The sequence below is a fragment of the Vespa crabro genome, chromosome 2 (genome assembly GCF_910589235.1).
Source record: "Vespa crabro chromosome 2, iyVesCrab1.2, whole genome shotgun sequence".
In the NCBI taxonomy this organism is placed as follows: domain Eukaryota; kingdom Metazoa; phylum Arthropoda; class Insecta; order Hymenoptera; family Vespidae; genus Vespa; species Vespa crabro.
Genome location: NC_060956.1, coordinates 15,680,769 through 15,696,576, shown reverse-complemented (window position 1 = coordinate 15,696,576; position 15,808 = coordinate 15,680,769). Strand labels below are relative to the sequence as shown.

Genomic DNA, 15,808 nt, shown 5'->3' with positions numbered 1-15,808 from the left:
TCGGTTTATGATATTACCATGTCTTTGTTACACACATTTTGATATCTCCCAATATCGAAAATTTTCAAATATCTTCGTTTCTATGTGAACCCAGACAATCCTACCAATTCCGAGAACGGAAACATTTCTTGTTTTTCAAAAATCGCAAATCTGAAAATGGATCCAATTCTGATTCATACGCGTACGAGTTTAAACTCGATACGAACGTTTGGTGTCAAACAAGAAATCATCTCAATCGATTTTTGTAATCATCGGGTTTCACCGAACCCCATTCAGAGGAAACGCGATTCCCAGACAGAGCTTCCTTTCGTGGCTAAAGTCCAAAGACTTTGTAACAAGCTGCAACTTCGGTAAATCTCTTTTGGCATGAAATTCACTGAAAGCAGTCGCAAGAGCGTCATTGAGTCGAAAGAAGGAGGAACAAAACTAAAGACGAAAAGAAGGAGTAAGAAAGGGATAGAGGGAGGAAAAAGGATGGAAAAGATATTTTTCCGGGATCCCATCGAGACTTTTAAAGGATACACGATGCGAGGCCAATAGAAAGAGGCTCTTGAAAACTTGCCCTTGGCGATGCCGATGTGAGGGGTAGCAAAACAGAAAGAAAGAAAGAAAGAAAGGGAGGAAAGAAGAAAGGAAGGAAGGAAGAAAGAACGAGAGAGATAGACAGAGGACAGGAGATGGCTGAGAGAAAGTTATGAAAATCCGGGATTTATCGTGGCAAATACTAGAACCAGGTCGGCACTAGTTCGACTCTGACAAATCGTCCGGAAGTTAACGCTCGATCGTCCTCGGATTTCTTCCACGAGGGAGGATTCCTTACCGAGACCTCGACATCCGACCGCGTCCGCTCACACTTTTAACCTTTTCGTAACGGCGATCTTTTCTTTCGCGGTTCTTCTTCTTTATATCTTCGACACGTATATAGCTATTCGATCTTATATTTTCCATCAATTCGGATCTCAAAACGACGGTAAACGGAACATTCGAAGATTCTTTAAAAAGTGTTGCCGGCAAGTGCACTAATAGAGTTAAGAATGTTCGAAAACAGAACGATAAATTTAGGCGAGCTTAAAAAAAGTGCGTTGTCGTCATAAAGTCCAAGGAAAATGGTCGAACGGCTAAGGGTTTTTTAGTCGAGTCGTTACAAAAGCACGGATTAGCGCGAGAGGAACCATCGAAATAATTCTGTATTAGTCGGCGCGCGCATGCGCCATGGAATCGCGACTAATCTGTTCGACGCCATACGCGAACGAACAAGGTAGTTCTATCGTGCAGCTAGGTAGCTTGGTCGCGAGTACGTACGCTTCGAAAGCGAGAAAATTAATGGGGATCCTAAAAATACGAGGGGAAGGTCCTCATTATAATAAATTCAAGGGGTACATTTTAAGCGGGAAGCGGCCGGGAAGCACTCGGATTTATGAAGCGAATATAAGCCAATTATTTATTATGGCTCCCCGGCTCTGATACTCCGATACTCGGTAGTAATAGTCGGTTACTTTCGAGCTTCTCGAATTTTTCGAAGAGAGAGAGACTCTCACCTGCGGCAGCCGCCCCTAGCCTCAGGACTGCGTCGCCTTGAAGGGAGATGGAGAGGGTGGCGGTATCCTCGAGACGAGCGAGCACTTCCTCTGGTATGTCCTCCGGTTCGCGGAGGCGGAGGGTGACTTCGCCTCCACCTCCCCCAGCCTGGCCGCTACCACCGCCTGGACTCGTTAACGCCGAGTACATGAACACGGAACCGTATCCATGTAAGGATTGCAGTGGCAGCCTAACGCCGCCCACCTCCCCGACCGGACCCTGAAACACACATACAAACCTCTCCGTCACTTCAATCTTCCCCACCGAACTCTGTCTTCTCTCTTCCTTTCTTTTTTTTGCTTTTCGATAAACTTCGACTCGAGGGACGCAAAGAAAAGAAAGAAGAAGAAAGAAGGAAGGAAAACGCCCGTCGAAATCGATCCAAAGACGCGTCATATTAAATTTAGGAGCACGCTTTTTCCTCGGTCAGTGTTATTCCCCCGGGTAAAGGAAAGGGGGAAAATAAGAGAGAGACAGACAGAGAGAGAGAGAGAGAGAACAGGGGAGGGAGCGGTATCGCTCCCCTTTTCGACCGTCGCTCCTTCCCCGGCCCTTTCCCATTTCCCGGCATATTCACCCTCGAACGTTCCTTTACGAGCGGAAATATTTTGCCAATTTCGCTGTCCATGCAAATTTCAATTCACGAACGTCAATATTTGCTGAATCGGGAGGAAAAAGGATTCCGATGTACCGGCACTTTTATCCCGCTGACAAGCGCTGCGTTTGCCTGACTTTCCTAAGTAGATTCTTTCTTCTGTTCTCTTTATTATAAAAGAGAAGACTCATTTCAGAAAAATGGAATTTATCGGTTTCACGAGTCAATTCTTTTGATAGAAAGAGAAAGAATGAGTCTTGTTTCTGGTAGGTGTTAATAATAAATTTCTTTATCATGCTACTCAATTAAATTCGATACGTCAAAAAGTCATCGTTTACAAAAACTCATAAAGTCATCGTTTAATGTTTATCGTATAGAAATTAATAGATTTTTAAGAGAAATGATAAATATCTTCGATGTATGATCGGGAAAAATCGTATTTTCAAGGTTGGAGATTGCAAAATTCAATAAATTCTATATATTTCAAGTATGAAAGAGCACATTAATGAAAATAGTGAAGGAATATCTCATGCGTATAAATGCATAAATAGTGATAAAGAAAAACGGAAGATACAGATTCATCCAAGCATGGAATATTTTAATGATTCTGGCACTTAGAACCGGACATTGAGTTTTCGAAAACCAAAGCGCATCCGTGCTCTCCATTATTTACGTAAATTGATTCGTACGACCGACTATTTCCGCGTCACGTATTCGCAGACTGCATCGTAGCGGAAGAGAACGGAAGGGAACGGAAGGACATCTAGCTACGAGCCGAGAGTCCTGCGCCACGATGAGAGTAATTTATTTTAATGGTCATTTTCGTAATGGCTCTTTGAACATGGCGCATGACCACCTCTGAATAAACCACGTATACTGCCCTCCGCATCCTCTCTCTCCTTCTCTCTCTCTCTTTCTCTCCCTCTCTCTCTCTCTCTCTCTCTCTCTCTCTCTCTTTCTCTCTTTCTCTATTTCCTTGTCTCTTTCTCTCTTTCTTTTTGCGCGCAACGCACAACTCTACGAGAGAATGCACGATAACAGTACCATTCACGAAATAACACCTGCTACCGGAAACAATGGCCCGTGTTTCTGTACTCTTCCTCTTACCAGTCGACGGTCGAGCGCATGGGTAAACCCTACCCTCTTTTTCTTTCTTTTGTTGCGCTACCATTTCGCGGTATTGTCCTATATAATTGTGGACTCGACCACTTTGTCCGGGCCATGCCAAGAGAGTACCATTTTCAGAATCTTCAGACCGTCTCGCAAAAAGATCTTCGTCTCTTCGTCTTCTCTTTCGTTTAGAATACAACATCCGAAATAAGTATAAGGAGCCTACTATTACTACTACTACTACTACTGCTTCTTCTACTACTACTACTACTACTGCTTCTTCTACTACTACTACTACTACTGCTTCTTCTACTACTACTACTACTACTGCTTCTTCTACTACTACTACTACTACTATTACCGCTACTTCTACTACTACTATTACTATTTCTACTACTATTTCTACTACTACATCTACTCGTATTACTATTCCGAATGTATCCACGTGTTGTTTCACGAAAAGTTTTCGTTCAAGTTTTATGATGTCTCTTAAGAAGCGAAATCAAGCACTCGTTTATTCTTCTCGAATTTTTAATTTGATCGCGACAAAGAACGAATAGGAATTTCTCAGAAGTCGCGATAGTATCTACTTACATTGTGCCGCGTTACATCCTTGAAGCGCATTGCAAAAAGCCTGATCAAGGACGAAAATCCTTGGTTGTCAGATAAAACCTTGCGGCTTAAAAACGTGAACTAATCCAAAAGGAATTGATAAATGTGAGAAATTTACGAACTCCAACTTAACGTAACTTTTTGCCACAAATTTCAAAGAATTCCTGTTCATCAAAATCCTTATATACATCTCTGCCTTTAAATGGATAAAAAAAGCACGATTATGAAAGAAAAACGTCTTTCCTCGAAATAAAGATATATATACAAACGTAAAAATGGGACCAACGAACGTTAAATATTACCCCGATTTCCTGTAGCGAGTATCCACGATATTAATCTGCATCCTCCGATTTGAAATTTCCAATAAACAGAACGATTTTTTCTCGAAGAAGAAATTTGTCTCAATCATCCTAGTTTCGACATCGAGTTCCTCGACGAAATCCTCTTCCTTAATTCGTAAAGCGCTTTTAGAATCGAGGTATCTATCATTAATAATTAAAAGACTAACATGCGAAATTATTGACAATTAAAACAAATATTTCGAATTCCATTCCGAAAAGAACAAAATAATTTTCTAAGATTGATCATTTATAATCAAAAAAAATCGACAAAAATGAAGAAAAAGAGGCGCACAATTTTGTTCCTACAAAAACATGAATGATAAGCGTCGAGGGTATGAAAATGTTTAGAAGGAGATAGTAGAACGTTGTTGTTAAAGGGAAGAATAGAAAAAGAAAAAAGAGAATATAAAGAATGACGAGTGGTAGAACGCGCAAAGGGATTTTGCCGTTGCTCAGTTCTCTTTGTATAGGTATTTGACGCATACTCAACAGTTGCTCGTCACTGGGCATTACGCTAGTTGCTCTTGCAAATATCATCCGTACATCCTGTCTGCCTTTCGTGCCTTTTACGGGCTCTCCGGGCGGTACGCATACTTCCTTTTCCGTCGGTCAACATCCATGATCATGTTTTCATCTCTCTTTTCTAATGTACTTTTTTTTATTGCATATATATATATATTTTTTTTTTTCTCTAATATTTGCTTTAACAACGGTTCACATTAACCAACGCGAAACTCTGTTCAAAATTCTTTTCTCGTTCAAACTTTTATTATGAAAACATCTACCTTCTCTACCTTATCCAACGATCGTACACGAGACCTTATATACTTATATACCGACGTACGTATGTAACCAGTAAAACGCAGAAAGTCCACGGTTTACCATATTACGCGTGCTATCTCCACTAGCTAGAAAGAAGAAACGTGTAAGGGAAACGAGCTCGCTCGACCGCATAATGAAGTTGATGCAATCAAGATGTATTCTTTCCTCAATTCTTTTCTCCGCTTTTAATTAAACAAACAAGCCCAATAGAGATCACGAAAACTGAAAGATGCTGCATTTTCTATCGCATTTATTTCGTTGTATTTCAAAAGTAAAACCATACATAAAATAAATTCTATTTCAAAAAGACGATAAAGTACGATAGATGGCTACAATCGTATTGTACGATAATAATGATAAGAAACAGATATGGATCTGGAGAAATATAAGGTAATCATGGAATGCGAGAACGAAGGGAAAAGACAAATACCGTTGATGGAAACAGAAAAATGATGACTGTGCAATCGTATCACAATGATGGAACTTTTGCAAAGCCTATAAAACGTGTGTGAGAGTATACGTGCAGCCATCGAGAAAAAACCGTCGTCCTTGCGCGAATGTCGACTGATGAATTATTGTTGCAAAAGCGGACTGTAGATTTGTTCAAAAGCACAGACGAACGCTGCTTTTCGAATCGTGCCGAATGCATTGTTTACAGGATACCTGGATACCATTGTTCGTATTAGTCCGCTTATATATATATGTGTGTGTGTGTGTCTAGGTATGCGTTCTATGTATGTATGTATTACATGCATATCCGCAACCCACACCTTTGTCTTTTTCTTTTTCCTTCCTTGTAAATTTTTTTGACACGTTCAAAAACGTACTCTTTGCTTATTGAAAATGAAAACGGCGAGCAAATTCAAGATAGAATGTAAAAAAATATGTAGCTAGCATTAATGCCGGTATTTTTGAGTATCGATACTTTGTCTAGTAACTTAAAATTAATATTTTCTGAATATCGTTATTTCGCCAAGTGTTATTACAGAAACCGATATATTAACAAAAATTAAAATAGATACTTGTATTTTTTCAGTCTTTTATCGTAAACATGGTAAGTTGAGATTAAAACATGTTTTCCTTTCTGGATAATTAAAAACAATAAAATTATATTTAACAGCAATCAACTTATAAATTTACAATTTTGTTAATATTAACTTTAAGTATATTAAATTTAAGTATATTAATTAAATAATAACGATAAATTAATATATCGTTAAAGATATAAATAGATAAATTATATTTTAATAGTAATAATACGTATTTTAAAAATGAGAAACTAATCTTTCGAAACTAATTCGTCTTAGTGGCATTCCTAAAACAATTTTAACTAGCAAATACAATTTTGGAAAATTTTTTTTTAGATCACATTTACGGCAGACTGAGAGTCAAGAACAACCCCTATTGACAATAGCAAATGGGAGTTCTTAGTGATCAAATATTTTATGATAATAAAATCTGTCATTGAGTGATGGATTAGAAAAAACCTTGAATTTTTAGATCATAAAATGAGAAATTTTGTCAAGTATTCGGTAAATACAATTTAACGACTTCTCAAAAAAGATAATATTATAATAGCATAAAACATTTGGGTCTCCTATATTAATCATTAGAAGTATAGTCTAACAAATAGTATACTAATAATTCAGGAACAAATTATAACTTTCTGACAATTATAACATCATACTTTTTTTCATTCGTAATTAAATTATACATCTTACCAAAAAGATGCTGTTAATTACTTTTATTTAGATATTATAGTGATATCGATAATATATTAGTTTCGATATAATTTCGCTAAGATATAATATCGGTAATAAAATAATGACGATATTAAATCTTTGCTTATATAATGTTTATAAATCATAATAAAATAGAAAAAACCGATGTGACGTCATATCGATATTTTCATATTTCAGTTTCTATAACGGAAGGTACAATTGAAAAATACCTGCATAATACCGATATTTTTAGTTTGGGTAGAAATCTTTAGTAGCTCAGTATTTCTCAGACGCAATAATCAATAAATATGAAGCTGCTTTTTATGAAGACAGAGAGAAGTAGAGAAAGAGAGAGAGAGAAAGAGAGAGAGAGAGAGAGAAAAAAAAATAGAAAAAAACAGAAAGCACTGGACAGGTTGGATTCGTACGAAAGGGAAGATTGTTCGGAATCGATTAAAAATTTGACTCGGAATCGTGCACACCCTCGTTCAAGCTACGTTCACCCTCCAAAACTAGCGAGCGAGCTTGGAAACCCCATGGGAAACGCGTAATTACGACACTGTCTCCCATTTTATCCGATGCCCGCATTCAACGAGAAAGAAACGATTCTCTCTTCGTTTCTTTACCTTCTCCGATCCTTCTCTCACCACTCTCTTTCGATTTCGCTCGCATTTATTATCTCTGACGATTAATCGACTAATCGTCGTCGACTAAATGCGTTCATCATCGAATCAATACGCAAATATACGACATTCACATTAATATTTTTTTTATTTCTGTTCGACGATTACAAGCTCAATCTGCGAATTAGAATATCGTCTTTAATTAGCCGCAAGAGACATGTATATTACCAGAGACGAACTAAATAATCGCATTATCTCCGTGTGCAAATCTCGATCTTTCTCGTGGACACGCGCGTACGCGTTTAAAATACGAACGAGAAACAAGAATTATGGCTGTTGTTTATACAACTAATTCCATTTCACGCAAATTATAATTGCAAAGTGATAGGAGAACGTGATCACGTATGAGTCTCTATGTTACTGACCAAATTTAAGTATTAATACATTACATGTATGTATAAATGAGAACGAGACTGCCGGTGTTCAGTATGTCTCTCTCTCTCTCTCTCTCTCTCTCTCTCTCTCTCTCTCTCTCTCTCTTTCTCTTTCACTATGTCTCTTCTCACTCTCTTCCACAAATTATGCAAAAAGGCTAAACTGAGAGTCGGTTCGGCTTCGTTAACGAGCAAAATCAGCATGAACGGTGAACGGTCCAGTAAATTTTCCCTTTGTCGGAAACAGGTAGAGTTTAGATCACTATAGGATGAATTTAGAATTCGAATATAATATTTACAAAAGTAAGTCATGGTACATATGTACTTCTACGACAATACATTCATTTCCATTAGATACTTTTGTAAAAACCTTTGTCAGACATGGTACCGGATAACTTTTAAAGCGCTTCGTTTTAAAGTTAGGTATACTCGAAACACCGCATTGTTTTTTTTTTTGGTCTAACTAACGTTGCGTTGTATTCAAAATAATAATACCGTACTGATTCGAAAGTATTCGTCCCGTAAGTATTCACATCGAATCGGATTATACAGAAAGTTCGCTCGGCCAATTTCCACGATAGTCGTTAAAATCACGCGGCCGACCACAAGAAACTTCGAATACAAACCTGAATACAACACATACACACATATAAATACAAATGTATCGTAATCGTATAATACGTAAAGCAATGGTAAGTACCTATTAATTATAAACCACCAGTCTTCTCCCGTTCAACTTTACAATGGGATCAATGATAAAGGACGATTAATGAAATAGAAAAGTTTAAAGATTTATGCGATTTATTTTCTACATAATCTATATTGGATCAAAAGATTCATTTTCTTTTCAAGGTTGGTTTAATTAAAGATCGTTTCTATTTTCGTATAATTCCGTGAAAATCGATAATAATTATGAAAGCGGAAATTGAAGTCGACTCGAATGAATATATGTATATCATTTTTCAAGTGGCAACAGCCAACAATCTTTCGTCGTCTTCTGTGGTCGTGCTTCGAAAACGCATTCAAAATGTCAACGCTATACCAGCGTCGTAGTCGCAAAGAAAAAAAAAAAAAAAAAAAAAAAAAGGAGAAAAGAAAAAGGAAGGAAAGAAATAAAAAAAAATAAAATAAAAAGAAAGAAAAGGAAAACAAAATAAAAGGAAGAATGAAAGAGCGAAGAGAAAAGAAGTGTAAGAAAGAAAATACAGTCGTCCTTATTTCTTTTTTTCATCCTTCTAGGTAAAAAGTTGTCCGTCCTCCATCGAAATAACGCCCAGGCTGCATATAATAAAACGGGTCGCCTTTTATGGAAACGCTTTCCCCCTCGAGCGCTTTTCTTTCATTTCTGACGTAATTACGCGAAGTGTCGTCAGAAGGGGAAGGAAAAGAGAGGAAGGAGGACAGCATAAAAAAGAGAGAAAGAGAGAGAAAGAGAGAGAGAGAGAGAGAGAGAAAGAGAGAAGAAAGGAAAGGGAAAAAAGGAAAGAGAAAGAGAGTGAGAGTAAAACGAGAAGAACAGTTTTCTAAGACGTACGAGAGCGTGCTAACCATTACTAGGCTCGACCTATTACCTTTCTTTTTTCGATAACGTTTCTATTTTCGAGGGCCTAAGTTCGGGTGACCTCGTGCGATAACGTAAATACGTTTCGATATACTTTTTCTTCTTGCTTTTCCAACGTCTCTGCATCTCTTTCTCCCTCGCCCTATTTGGAACTTCCTATACCTCGCAAACTTACTTCTCAATTTCGTTTCAACCTTGTAGTTACATACATACATACATACGTCCTTCACCATTGAAGAATGAGAGTGAGCAGACCTTGTTACTTACGTTCTCTATTCGTCTTTTCGACAAAACGTATTTCGAGAAATGCTACGGTACAAAACGATAGTAAGTATTCGTTAAGTTTGTAACGTTAGGTACGAGAATATCCTTTCAACGATAGGGCTGGATAAAATTTTATGAGATCGATATATAAAATACGATCGAAAATGGTTTTCAAATGTTCCTTTCTCTCTCGATAACAGGACTGACGAATACGTAGATAATTACATACATTTTCATAATACGAAATAAGGCTATAACAAGCGATCATGACTCTTCATCATGGCGGAGAAAAGCCGCTCACACAATGATTAAATAGTATCGGAGAAATGTTCTTAAAGGAGCTTTCTTCTTATGCGTTTACAAAGATTTTACGTAATGATTACAATTTTTGTCCGATCTTGATGATCAAAAACTCATTTATTTGGAATCTAACCTTAAAATAGTGATATGTCACTCATGAAGCAATACGATAATTTTGGACAAGTAGATGCACATGCAATTGTTTAAACATTTCGAACGAAACTATCCTGACATGCACACGACTAATAAGCATCATTCTTTCCCTTTCCATGCAGTTTTTTTATTAGAATTTCCCTTTTCTAATTTTATTATCGTCTTCTCAGATAATTCATCAAAAGCGCTTATATAATACATTCAATTTCAAACAATTCCTTAAGATATTCGAGTCTTATCGCAACACTGATCGTCCCTGTAACTTCGAAAAAGCCTCTGTAACTTACAAATAATGGTACATGTTTATCAAGCAACAATTGTATCACTCAACAATTGTCAGTCAAATACATTGTTATAAGCATTTAAATTTTCGAAGTGTTTTATATAGTATTTGTATATATACGTAGTATTTTATATAATTTATACTCAAGTATCTAAACAAATTGCGTTCTCCTATTAATTTGCAGGAACCTTTTTATTGAGATTAGTGGATCTAGGACTCTGTCGTCCAGAAAAAGATGAATGCAACCATTGTAAAAATCTACCTTCATTGCTGACAACGACACACAATATAACGAGCGTTCGTAGTTGTGATCGGACAACAGACGGAGCGATCGAAAATCTCTTTTGTTCATTTGACAAAAGATTGCAAATTAAAAAAAGGCTAATTCACACATTTCAATTCAGTCTTCATTTCGATTGTTCGGCAACATTCGACCACAGTGATTTTAACATTATTATATGTAATTTAAATGTATTCACACATTTGCATTTAATCTCAGTACAGTCACCGATCCGTCATATTTTCTCTTTATCCAAAATGTCTGTGTCCGAAATCTATGTATTCAATTTATACGGATAGTTAAATATAAATATATGCATATAACTTTTTTTAACTATATATATATATATATATATATATATATATATATTTATATATATATATTTTAACTATCCGTATAAAACATGTTCGCAAAGATGCAATTTATCAAATACATCGCATACACCGGTATAAGCTACTTTTTTATTTCTATTCCCATTAGGATCATTTCCTTTTTCTTTCTATAGAAAAAGGAAAATGTTGTTACATGACCGTTGTCTGGCCCAACCATAAATGGCAACAATATACATATAAACAATTCTATTAATTGTATCGACGAAACGTAAATTTGAAATAAATAAATAGGTAAATTTACGTTAAATATTGAAACAGCTTGAAACAAAATGGAGATTCGTAGCGAGCGTAAAATCAAAAAGAAGTATTCTCGAGGAAGCTTTTGAATCTCAGCGTGATTTCTGAACGATCTATAGAGGTAAGTTACAGGACGTACAAGAAAATTACGAGGCAACGAGCATCGTTACTCTTCTTGGAAACTATAGATTACGAACGCGACGTTAGTGGGAGGAAGATACGAGAGAACTATACGGCAAAAGCGAAGCAAGCTCGGCTAATTATCTATATGGCTCCTCCGAACATCTTCCAATCTTCCACGAAGAGATTCAGCTAATATGAATCAAGACGTTTAATCGTTATGCGAGGTTCTTTATAAATCGACTACATCTTCTATCGTTAACTCTATTTCTCTGTTGTTTCAAGAAGAGCTAAGAAATGAATTTCTATTAACGAGATAAACTCGTTGGTTACGAGTAAACTTGTAATTTTCCTTCTAGACGGTTTTCCTTAATAAACAACATCGAATACACCAAATTAACAACCCAACGATCGACGAACTTTCGTTACAGCATCTTTACTTTCGTTACTCCTTAACAAGCTTTATTTTTGATCTTTCGTTAATAGCAAAGAAGCGGATAATTTGCACGTTTTTACGTGAAACGAACGAGACTAAATAGTCCTTCGTAATGGTGGCCATTCTGTTGGCGGTGCTTTGAAGATCATGCTGCCAGAGTTTTATGAACGATGGGCTTATATAGGGATGTAACACGTATCTGCCGCTCGTAATATACGAGCGGTGTAGTCAACTTGAAGAGGGACACCGTGTTGGCATTTCGCATCGCATATTCCTAACTCGCGTACGCCTCGTGTCGAGACGACACACTAGAATATGTTCGACACACGTGCATACGTCTATATATATGTATTATATATATATATATATATATATATATATATATATATATATATATATATGTAATAAGAGCACTCGCGGGATGTGTCCAGATATACATCTCATGTATCTCGAGAAATGAAAAGGAGGGGAAAAGAGAAAGAAAGAGAGAGAGAGAAGGAGAGATGGAGATGCTTGGTAAAAAGGACGAACGAGTGACGTCTACGCAAAAGTAGGAGTCTCGGGAAATAGGGTCCCGAAGAAGCGATCTATAGTATCATATATTCTCGTTTTTCTTTCGCGGTCGTAAACAAGAAAACGAGGAAACGCATTTTCACTGAGCGCGGGAGAGAGAGAGAGAGAGAGAGGGTAAGAGAGAAAGAGAAAGAGAAAGAGAAAGAGGACGAGAAAAGATATGAGAGGTAGTTCATGGTCCAAAAATAGAATTTCGCGTGAACTATCGAAGGGAAAGAAAAATATCGAGAAGAATATAGTAAGTGGTTCGATAGCTTATCATTTATGATGTTACTTCGACAGCTGCTTCCTCGAATATTCTCTCACCAATACTAATTCATAGAAGAGAGTTTAATTACGAAGATCCCTGGCGGAAATTGAAATGGAACGACGCAGCATGGCTTTGTCAGGCGCGAAATTTACCATCCTTTTCAAAGGTACGAACGTTATCGAATCCAGTATTACGATGATTCGGCGATCGAGTTAGCCCTTTGGCGACATTTTCTCCCTTACACCTTTCCTCTCTCTTTTTTTCTTTTTCTCTCTCTCTATCTTTTTCTCTTTTTCTCTTTCTTTTACTCCTATTCCTTTCGAAGCTCCCATTTAAATCGATATCATCGCGCAACTAAAAAATCTCTTCTCTTCAAATCATTTTCTCTTTTTCCTTCTACTTTTCAACGGATTCTTCTTTTTCTTCTTTTACAATGAGCCGCGGGGACGGGAGAGCTCAGTGATCGAAACGGAAAGAGAAATACGAAACCCGCTTGGCCATGATCCAACGACGAAAGGAAAGCAGAGCGCTGTTGGTATCGTCGAAATTTTAGTGTCAACCGTAACCAACGGACAATGAGAAGAATGGGGAAAAAAAAACAAAAAGAAAAAGTGACAAAAAAGAAAGGAAAAGGAATTCGTACTTACAACAAAGCGTTCTATGCGATAACACTCTATTGCTCCATCGAATCCCTATTATTTATATATATATATATATATATATATATATATATATATATATATATATAACTCAGAAACGAACCATTCCTATTTACGAATTTCTAAACACGACACGTATCTAAATATAAAGTAAAAGATTTATACGAACGTTTTCTCGATTCTATTTCGCAGCGAGATTAAGCGAAAGCTCAAAATACATTGCTTTTTAGCATCCAGTCACAAGTCAACGGATACCGTGTAAAGTTGAAATTTGCCGAGCTTATGGTCGGTTAAATATTCAAAGAGTGGTTACGATGACCGTATCCTCCATGAAATGTACGATATTCACAAGGTATCCTGCATAACTCGAACGAGATGAAAGAGGAAGAAAGAGATAGCAAAAGATAGCGAGAGCGAGAGCAAGAGTAAGAGAGAGAGAAAGAGAGAGAGAGGGAGAGTGGGAGAGAGAAAGAGTGAACGAGATGTAGGGGCCGCGAAAGTACGTCCGTATCCGAAGAGCTACGGCGAAATAATATTCCATGGTCATAATTTCAAGCCGCTCTAGTGCACGCCTCCGGACGTATTTTCTATGCTTGGGATATTGTGTCCATAATGTACTCGGGAAACGTAACACACCATCAGTATGCTCTAGATAGAACGACTATGTTTAGAAAAAGGGTAAACATTTTCTTTTAAAAGGTTCTCGAATTTCCTCATTTACAAATTAATCGAATCATTTGTATATTATATTATCAGAAAAACGTTAAAAATTGGAGATCTTTCACTTATGTAACGATTAAGAAAAATTAAAAGAGATTAATATTATTATTGTAGAATGAATGAAAGAAATGAATAATGAATGAATGAAAGAAATGAATAATGTATGAATAAATCAACGAAACGTATATAAATGAAGAATGTGTAGACAATCTGATATACTTGGTGTAATAGAAAAATGTTATAAAGAACGAGATAGATTCTGAGAATATTAAGAGAACAATTAACACTTAGCAAGAATGCATGTGTATGAATGTATATGTTAAATGTAAGTCAAAAGAATGCGAGTGAACAAATGATAACTTTTCAAATAATATAACTTTTTTAAATAATTTAAAAAAAAAATAGAGCTAAATGAAAAAAGTCCAATATAAATACGTATACACATTAGAAGTATATTTCAAATGTATTCTTTATTTTAATGTTAAAACAAATTTGTCAGATAAAAAATTAAAATCTCGTATTTTTCTTGAACAACCACCATCGATCACATATAAATCAGCTATATTATATACGATTGTTGAATTTAATTAATTAATTAATAAATTTTTATTTATTCTCTTTTATTTCACTTCCTTTTTGCAACTACATTTTTAAGATGAAGTCATAAGATTCACACGAATTCGAAGTGGCTTGTTTTAGTAACATTTCTATTAAATATTTATGTTGTTAGTTATCTCATATTAAATTAAAACACAACAAAGATAAATTTAGTCTATTTTAAAAATTTTTAATGGAAAAAACAAGAGTAAAATGTTTATAAATAAGATGGTACAAAACGTTTGATAGAAACGTACGTACATTTAATAGAAACAGATAGAGAGAGAGAGAGATAGAGAGAGAGAGAGAGAGAGAGAGAGAGAGAAAGAGAGAGAGAGGGAGAGGGAGAGAGAGAAAGAGGAACGAGAAGATCGCTTTCGTAGTCTTAACGAGACGTCCTCACGACGTTCTATAAGCACCTTAGGCCCTACTTTTCCCTTCTTCTTTACTCTTTATTAGCTCCATTTTCTTCCGTTGAACTCGCACGCGCTGCAGAAGACTTCACGAGTAATTAATTTAGTTTCGCAATTTCTCTTTGGCGAAGAAACTCTTGTAATTTACGTTCGTTTTCCTTCTTTCTTAATCATCCTTTTTACTTCTTCGTTTTCTTCTTATCTCTTTCTTTCTATCTTTCTTTCAGGATATAAAATCGTTACAGTCAATTTCCTACCGATTCCATCGAATATATATATACATATATATACACATTTTATTTTGTTCTTTATTAAGGTCAATTTCCCAGTTATATCCTTCATTTAAAATTATAACAAGAAGCACGTATAACTACGTTCACAAATAAAGAAATATTTTTATCACAGTCTTTGTCGAGCTATGTATTACGTTATTCATTCTTGTAAGTTGTTTACGTTATTCATTCTTCAAGTCCTTGGTGCTTCCAGTTAAATTTGCCTTTTCCGTCTGGATCTGTTCGGCAACATTTTAAATAAAGGTTTACCAACATCTGAAACTGACTAGCAATCGAAGTCTTCTCCGAGTTGGACCTCTGAGAAGATTGAAGGATCCCCCGTTGTTCTATCGCAATAGTCTTCTTCTTCGGATCTCTCTGGCATCTCTGTCTGTTCGTCGCTTGCCCCGTTATTCCTGTTGCATTTTCAGATACAAGTGAATCGACCGTTGACATCTCACT

General features: G+C 36.2%; 1 protein-coding gene across 11 annotated transcripts in view; it reads right to left on the bottom strand.

Moving 5' to 3' along the window:
- LOC124433118 overlaps nt 1-15,808 on the bottom strand; it is a 299,244-nt gene that overhangs the window by 129,228 nt on the left and 154,208 nt on the right. For all 11 annotated transcript variants that reach the window (XM_046982751.1, XM_046982755.1, XM_046982753.1 and 8 more), the window contains one exon: nt 1,539-1,797. In XM_046982751.1, coding sequence (XP_046838707.1) covers nt 1,539-1,797 — 259 coding nt within the window. The remainder of the gene's footprint in view (nt 1-1,538; nt 1,798-15,808) is intronic.